The sequence below is a fragment of the Melanaphis sacchari genome, unplaced genomic scaffold, assembly GCF_002803265.2.
Source record: "Melanaphis sacchari strain LSU unplaced genomic scaffold, SCAv2.0 Contig12_pilon_pilon, whole genome shotgun sequence".
Classification (NCBI taxonomy): Eukaryota; Metazoa; Arthropoda; class Insecta; order Hemiptera; family Aphididae; genus Melanaphis; species Melanaphis sacchari.
This window is the reverse complement of record NW_020270527.1, coordinates 2046168-2055478: the sequence shown is the minus strand read 5'-3', so window position 1 is coordinate 2055478 and position 9311 is coordinate 2046168. Positions and strand designations below refer to the sequence as shown.

The window sequence follows — 9311 nt, the reverse complement described above, 5'->3', positions numbered from 1 at the left end:
CCACTTCCATAACTACCAGGAGCACTTCCACTTCCAAATCCGGTGGTTCCTACATTGTTCCCACTTCCATAACTACCAGGCGCATTTCCACTTCCAAAACCAGTTGAACTTGGTGTTCCTGAACTTCCACCAAATCCACTTGGTCTTGAGTTTACAGATCCAAAACCAGATCCTGATCCAACACCATATCCATTACCACCTTGAGGAGCTCCTAAGCTGTCTTGTCCACTTGGACCATAGCTTGGTCTTGTGTTTGATCCAGAAGAACCATCAACAGATGAACCATAACCAGGTGATGAACCAGAACCAGTAGGGAAGTTTCCTGGTCTTTGTGCGGTTGAACTAGGAAAGTTAGCAGTAGTGAAATCTTGAGGTGCAGATGTAGGATAAGCTGTTTGACCACCATATCCACCAGTAAAACTGGGTGTACCAGTAGGTCCAGTAGAACCAAATTGATCAGCCTGAGTTGGATATGATGAAACTGTTGTAGGGAATGAAGAAGGAAAACTAGAGCCTGATGGCTTAGCTGCTAATCCATCGTTTCCGTATGGTCTTTGCGTAGTTGGTCCATTTAAGGGATTTGATGGTTTGTTGTAATTATAACCACTTTGTGCCTAAAATCGATACATACAATTTATTAAATAATGATAATTGTTTAATATGTCAAACATTTATGAAACACTTACCAATGCATAATGGGATAATGCAAAAAGAGTGCCTGAAACATGTTAAACAAATGATTATTTCACAAATAATGTATTATGTACAATTATTATTATTATATTCAATCATAATAATATACAAATAATTATGTACGCGATTTTGTGAACTACTTTAAAATAAAATAAAATAAAGTATATGTTATAATGTAATTAGATATCTGATTAAAGAGTTTAACCTTGTTTAGGTTTAAAGTTTTTCTAAACATTATGTCACTTAAATTGTAGTATCTATTGTTAACAGCAACGACTGATTTCACCAATTTTAATTTGTAAAAATCGAGCATTACTTGTTTAACACATGACCTCATTCTCTAGATATGTTTATAAATTTTCTCACGAAAATAGTAAACAATTATGCAATAAACTTTATTAGCATGTTGTAAATATTAATTACTTCTTGTAAGATATTATTTTATATGAAAACCTACAAGCACCATTTACCAACTTGTAATTAAATCATCAGCATTCTCTTTATATTTGAAATACATTTTCAGATTTTTTAAAAAAAGTACATATACTGAAAAACTAATATTTTTTAAAACAAAGCAATTAAATGTGTGTATTATGTATTATTTGGACTTGATAAAATTATCGATGTGAACAAGCATTATAAAAAAAAATTTGTTTCTAAAATAGAAAAACCTTAACTAATCCTAATCAATCAAGCCTAGTAAAGACATAAAGTGTTACTATCGGGTGGCTGCTTTTTTCATATGTATCAAGATAAAAAAAGTATACCCTCCCACATGCTTATAGTAAATAAATAATTATAGAATGTTTGATTAAATAAATAAAAAAAAACAATTATCGAATTTTTAATATTCCAAATTATTTTTGTTGTCTTAAATGAATCTTATTGGTTTTATTAAATAAGTAATTTTACTTCATTAAATCGATCATTTAAAATTGAATTTCTGATAAAAATAATATTATTAATGATTAATATAGTATTATATTAAAATGTTTATGAGTCGTAGCTATTCGTAACTTTTAAAAGCGTTAAGTGGAAATAATCACTGAAAAAAAATAAATACACTTAAAATACTTTTATTGTGGACTTATTATAGAATATTCTTGTATATTAATTGTTAAGCAATTTATTTTTATAACTCTTACAATAACAAATACTGGGCAATAGCATTTTACTGATATTAAAATATTCTATGTACTGCTGTCACGCATAGTTTCGTTGTAAAATGAATTTTATGGTGTTGTATAAACTATTTAAACGAAATATTACGCGCTCATATATATTTTTTTCAATAAAATTGTATTACAGCGTTCACGATACAATCTCCATTGCCGGAGCTTACACGTTGTTGACCACCAGGCTGTGACTTCCTTATAGTTCGACGGTGTGACCCGTCATGTGGAACAATTAATCTACTAGGACGATATAATATTATTTTATTGTTGTGAGGTTTAAACAATAAGGTGAACGAAATGAACAAATATTGTAATTGCATGGAAAAACCATCTGTTAAGACCGTTTTGCAAGCCCCGGCCGTTTTGGTTTGCCAGATTCGGACAAATTGAGCAACGAAGCCACCAGCCGAGGAGATGAAGTAGTCGTCTCGTTCATCATCTCGCACGGTCACGACTTCATGCACGAGCTCTGTTAGCTCAGTACAGTCGCCGTCGTGTTTTCTTTTGAAAACACCTGGATGAAATATAACAGTCGATATGTGTACCGTCTCTACTAGAGAGAAGAAATGTAATATATTTACATTTTACTATTATTATTTTTTTAAAGATTCCCATTGTGAGTTGTGAAACGATTTTTGAAAGTTCACAAATCGCCGGCATAACGGAAAAAAAAATAAAATTCATTACCAAATGACATTTATCCCACGAAATCGGTACGACACGTATTCGGGATGGGAATCGACGATAACCCCTCTAGGTCGTTTAATGCCAATTACGGCATTTCATTGCGAAAATCGTCTGCAAACGAACTGGCACACTCGTCTATTATTATTGCCACGGGATCTTATCGTAAAATGTTATTATAAACATAACTTGTGTTCGACGTGCATTCGACAGCTAATCTAATATCACGAACGCAATTACGAATTGCACTGTCGAAATTTTACGGAAAAAAAAAACCATCGAGCAGCAATTTAAATTATGCTTCGATAGCGTAGGTAACATTATATACATACAATTGGAATAGAAACCAATAGAATTCGTGATGTTATCGATTTAATACACACAAATCCCGCACGCATATTATCTGCAGTAACAATATATTATTCATACACAATTATAGTTGTGACTGTAAAGAAGGTCTTCGATAACATCGTCAATTAATAATCATAATAATGGATCGCGCGTGTTACCTACTATTTTTATTTTATTTACTTACACAGCAACTGCAAGAAAGACATATTCATGATGATTTGCACACCACCACCTGAAAACATAAAAAACCAAAACAAATGTTTTAAAATAACATTACGTATTATGATATGGGTGGGTGCAGTATAAAATATTATATTTTATCAATTGGGCAGCGTATTTCACGACATCGAGTTTATTAAATATTATTGTTTTAGGCTGATTTTTTTCAAATTTAATGCGTCTACGATAGTATTCGTTTTAATGATACAACTGCATAATGGTGCAACAACGATAGATATATGCACCTCATTAATGATCGCGCCTGTCTGGATCGAAATCACCGAATGAAGGAAACGTCTGGCGCAGAACTAAGTTTATAATTTTTTAATACCCGTCGACACGTCCTTCGGGTCATCAGTTCCGACCAGTCTGTATCAAATCGGAATGCACACGCGCAATAAATGTATACATCTATAAATATTGCTACCATTGGTACCTAATGCGGTGCGTGGCCACATATATATATATATTTAATAATCGTCACCCTCCGGCCTGGTCAATGTCCCTATAATGCGATAATTACAGTGTTCCATTCAGTCACTGCACGGGCATAGAATGAAAGCGATGCCGCGATGGTCATTCCGGTGTAATATGCGCACGCAAAGTTCAAGAGTAGACGCGTGTGACTGTGTAAGGTCTACGAGATCGTTGTCAAACTAGGAAAATCCGGCGGTGACCATTCCCGTTATGAATTTTTCACTCACATTCGGTCAAACGAAACAGTAGTAATAAGCTGAAATTAATAACCTACGCCACACCGCGTATCGAATTCATTGTTTTTTTTTTTTTAATTTTTGCGGTCGGCGACTCGTCTTTGCGCGGCTAATGTGTTTTTTACTCGTGTTTTACGACCCGCGAGCTGTAACTTTATAATAATATAATAACACGTCGTCTACACCGATCCAATCGGGTCGAGAAGTTCATATCATATACTGCTGTAAGGTCGCAACATAATATTATAATACTGAATGCGTTCGTTATATTGTTCGTGGCACGTACTGTGGTTGTGTCGGACCATCGATGGATCGACACGGTGAAATAAACGAGCGTAAATCGATAGCGTCGTCTCAAATATCTATTACATTATGTTATGTAAACGGTGCGGTGATCTTGAATGCCGTATAATAATAGTAAAACAGGTATATTGTATTTAACCGTTGGCGTTTTCATATTATGGTGTACTGTGTATTATACGAACACGCTATGCTCTCGATATTTTGCAGAAAAAATTATTAGGTAAAATTATTAAATTGATAGGTACTTTTTGGCAATTTGTGAATAAAAAGAAAGAAAACCTGTTAACGCGCAGCAAAGGATCGGATGGTCTTTTTACTGAACTGATGGATGTAAAGTTTGAATCTTGTTCGAGTGGAATTGTTATTGACTTCTTCTTAGACCTAGATACTTTGTCAAAACACTTTAAAGATTTTGAGAAAAAAAAAATTATTTGTGAAATAACATTGAAGTTCACCCCCTCCAATTCTCACATTCCTATTGATGTTCAAAAATATATCAACTGTATTATTATTAGTGGAAAATGGAAATAGATACTAGACCGAAAAGTATTCTGGACACGTTCAAAAAATCTGATATGAGTACATCTTTGTGTACAACTACAATATTATTTTAAAACTTTAGGTGTTCATTCAAATCCTGATAACAAACTAGATCGGTCGATTCGGACGGACGGTTATCATTTCGTAACCATCATACATAACCTTTATTCTGCAATATAATAATATATTGGTACGCGTTATTGTTACTGTGAAATATGTACCTATGTAAATATAAATTCAAGCAAAGCATTTTATGCGCGAATCACGTAACACGTTTCCGAACGATTGTTCACCGCCGTTATTATTATAACACGCCGATGTGTTTCTTCTCACACTCAAAAACTGTTCCAATTTCGGATGTGACCCAGCAAATGGTTTAAAAACGCGACGATGATGATATTTTGCAACCGATTAATGTCAGTTAATTATACGATTTACGGGTAAGCGCCGGTGACCGCACAATACCATGAAAACCCGTGTATATCGTGTATCTATAAGACTATATATATAACAATATGAGACGTCTAACATTTGTTTTATTATAATTATTTACAATGTTTTATAATGGGAACGAATATAGACCTGCCACATGTACACAATAGCATATTATTATTGTGTAACATAGAATATTTGCGTACTAAATCACAATAATTAAAAACGAATTTCGGTCGACAGATGTATCTATGTATAATAATATGATATTATAAGCCACCTGACGTGCATAAGTCCTGCACAAAATACCAACGAAAGTTGTGGGTCCGTCAAACCTCTCAATTTCGCACTCTCGACATTGTTTTCTCGGACATCGTATATTGATGGTAATGGTTGATGTTAGTGAAATGGGATTGAAAATTCGATATCACACCGTGACATTAATCGATAATTACTTGTTTTACAATTGGCTATCGTCCTATTTCATAACGGTAGGTAATTCATTTAAACATTTAAATTGATAAATTACCTATCAAAATTGTTTTAATAGTATTTTACTAAAAAAATGAATGCTTAAAATCAAATCATCATTTTATTTTCTCTACCTTTTGTTTACAAAAATAACTTTATGTTATTCGAACGATTGAAGCATAATTTTACGAATTGTTTTCTATGTTATATACCAATTCATGGAAATTGCATTTCAACCATCTTATTTTGTATTCTATGTACAAAAACTAAACCTGATGATTTGAAAAAAAATGTTTTAATGTTTTTGGTATAATTTATTACTTATAAATCATAATTATTTCAAGTTACTATGTCCTTCGTTGTGAATAGATAACTTAAAACCAGACATGAAATGTCTGTATATTAATATTTCAGACTTAAGTACTATGTCAAGCATTAGTTAATTGTTTTTAAATTATTCACTATTAGAAACAATACTTTAAAAAAAAAAATGTAACATACTGAATAACGACTGACAATTTATTAGAGTGATAATGAAATGTTAGCTTTTAAACATTACGCATGTTGATAGAAAGCAGTCTGATAAATATACGTAATAGTTTGAATTTTTTAGACATTTACTTTTTAGTTCTATTGGTTTAACACTAAGCTATGTCAGTAGTAAATTTGATTTAAATTATACATAATAAAATACTTTAAATTGTTTTTATTTCTGTTTTTAACAATTTTTTAAACGCTTTTTAGAAATCTTATTGACTTTTAAATTGCAACTTTTATTAATTATTATTTTAATAACTATTTTTACAGAATATAATTAACGCTTAATTCAATGAATTATTTTAAAGTCAATATTTATTTTATTTTGTATCTAACATAGATTTACACGTAATATATTGATTATTATTTAATTTGATTTTTTAAGTTCATAAACAAAAATGTTCATTTATTAAATTAAACTGTTACATCAGCTTATATAATATATGAAGAAATATTTTATATTATAATATTTTAAACAGAAATAATAATAGTTTAAAAAAATAATCGTGAAAATAAAAGCAAACGGTGCCCGAGTGTTGCAAGTAAAAATTATACATTAACATAAATCATGCTAACCAAATAGCCATATAAGACGTACATATAATAATATACCTATAAGGATATGTATGATATTTCTGAACGTTTGTTTGGTACCAAAGAGACTACTGTTATTAAACACTGTTCTGGTCTACGCAAGTGCATAATATACAATATAAGTAGCTAATTTCTAAAACTCGAGAAATGTATTCGGACATCATACAATACCTTCGCGTTGCGTAGGTATACAACTATAAAGCGTACAAAATAATATGTACAAGTGCATAGGTATAGGTACATAAAAAACGTTACGATATTGATTTTGCAGACGAATACAAAATACTCGAGCGAATGGCACGGTGAAAAATGACACGGTTAGAACACGGCAACAGTGGATGCGCGAGTATCCCAACTGTACAACAATATCTGTCATATCGGTGCAGCGATAAAATAGCATATTAATATATTGTATTAAATACATCAGACTCCTTACCTTTTAGCCGACAGTCGGATAGAATTTTATCGGTATCTGCGGGTGGACACCGCGGATGACACGAGTATACTGAAAGTGCACAAAGAAAATTACTTCCGTAGGCGAATCACACTATAATATTACTGTTGTTGTTATTATTAATACTGAGCGATCACACTCGAAGACTTAGACGCACGACGTACGGCGTCGTACGGATATTATTTTTAATAGAATAAAAATAATACACGGTTTACATGCGGTGATGGCGAGCGCTGGCAGTTGTATGCGTCCCTGTTGGTGCGGCGAGCGGGTCGACTGTGAGTGTTCGTTTCGGGAGCACGCGATTATTTATAGGTCCGCGACCAAAGCTTGGGCCGCAGACCGTGGGGGCGGAACACGTCATCCGCCGTCGCCTGCACGCCGCAGTGGGGTCTATGGCGTCCCCCCGTGCCATAGATGAGCACTTTCACGGATAGGACGTCTTCGCGACGGCGGCGGCGTCTCGTCACGAGGTCGCGTCTGTCTCGTGCGCGCGTACGCTTGCACCGCCGCCGCGCCGTAGACATCACCGCGTCGTCGCGCCGTTATCGCCCGGGTTGTACCCCGTGCGATAGGCACTTACGCCCACCATTCTCGCCGCCGCCACATAGCAACAGCACAATCAGTATGACATAGCGAATGTTATACATTATCTCGTATTATTATTCTATACGTACGGCTAATGTTATTTATGATATTTTATATTCATCGTTATATTACATCGTACGACGTTTTCGTGTTTATACGCAACATTCGCTTGCCGTACCCGGGATCGATCGGTCGCCGCGCAGAGACAACGGTGCACGGACCGATACATTTAACGTATCTACCACTCGTCATTTATTTTATGAAAATAACATTTTTTTTTTTTTTTACTTAATTTTAAGTCGTTAAATCATCATAATTTTTTTTTAAAGTTTTTCACTCTTTTGAATGATAACATACACACATTTTTAATTTAAAATTTCTTAACAGAATATTATTTACGGGATTGTTTTTGTTTTTAAAAATTAAATTTCAGACAAGCAGTTATTAGTTAGAACTTAACAGTTTAGATGAGCATAGTAGTGAATCAAGATTAGTACCGTTCCGTTGTATTCATCTAAACTTTAAACTTTAAACGTATATAATATTTTATAAATTACTCGTCCAAAATCAGATTTTTATGTATCGAAGTACTCCGAAAAATATTCTGTTTTTTTAATAAGGAATTAAAATATATTTTCTTACAACTACTTAAAATTAGGTAAAAAAAAAAATAAACATAAACCATTTTTGAAATAATAAATGTCTTACATTAAATGGATGATCCGATATACGCATAATGGAATATTGTACATAATTTTTAAACCTATACATTCTATTCTAATGTTTTAATATAGAGTTTAATTTTATATATTCCTAAACAATTCAATAATAATAAAATTATTGTACAATATGTGATTTTAATGTTTAACTTGTCCATAAAATTAGTATATTACCTTACACGGAGCATTAGTAATAATTAATAACTAACAAATAATACCACGTACAATTATTATTAATTCTACTTTTGTGTGGAAGCACATTGTTATAATATTTATTTTATATATATTTATTAAGTAAATAACTATTCTACATATTATACTACATAGAGTGCGGTGATTTTCCATGAAACGTTTTGGATTCCGTTTATATGCAGTAAAGTTATCGTTATCATAAATTAAACATAGTACCTATATTAATTAATCTATGTCTAAGTTATCTTTATCATAAATTAAATATAATAGTACCTATTTTGATTAATCTGTTGTTATTGTGTTGAAATCAAGTTGAGTTGCTATTTAAAATTTTGACTTCTTGTTTACTGCAGTCTCGATGTTTTGATCAGTTAATATTTATTAAACTTGTTCTTTTAATGAATTGCTTTGCTTATCTGTAACTTAAATTAATTATAAATTATAACTAACTAATATTGTTTAAAATTTGATTTTTATGTAACTATTAACATTTTTTAAGAAATATATTACTTCAAAATATAAAATTCAAAATGTACTACATCATTTCAAAAAGTATAAAACTTAAAAATGTATAACATTAAAAATATTTATTATATTGTGTTAAGATGTCAATTCTTTTCAGATGAACGTTTACTTAAAAAAATTA

The 9311-nt window shown here is 32.0% G+C and overlaps 1 protein-coding gene across 4 annotated transcripts in view; it reads right to left on the bottom strand.

Annotated features, from left to right (window-relative positions):
• Positions 1-7435, bottom strand: part of LOC112591136 (spidroin-2-like) — a 9354-nt gene extending 1919 nt beyond the window's left edge. For 2 of the 4 annotated variants that reach the window (XM_025334835.1, XM_025334838.1), the window contains exons 1-4: positions 7149-7435; positions 3088-3135; positions 687-718; positions 1-614 (exon numbers count right to left, since the gene is read on the bottom strand). The exon at positions 1-614 is cut by the window's left edge and continues 182 nt beyond it. In XM_025334835.1, the coding sequence (XP_025190620.1) occupies positions 1-614; positions 687-718; positions 3088-3115 (674 nt within the window). In that variant the 5' untranslated portion in view covers positions 3116-3135; positions 7149-7435. The remainder of the gene's footprint in view (positions 615-686; positions 719-3087; positions 3136-7148) is intronic. The other 2 variants (XM_025334837.1, XM_025334836.1) reach the window with 2 other exon arrangements.
• Between the last annotated feature and the right edge of the window lie 1876 nt (positions 7436-9311).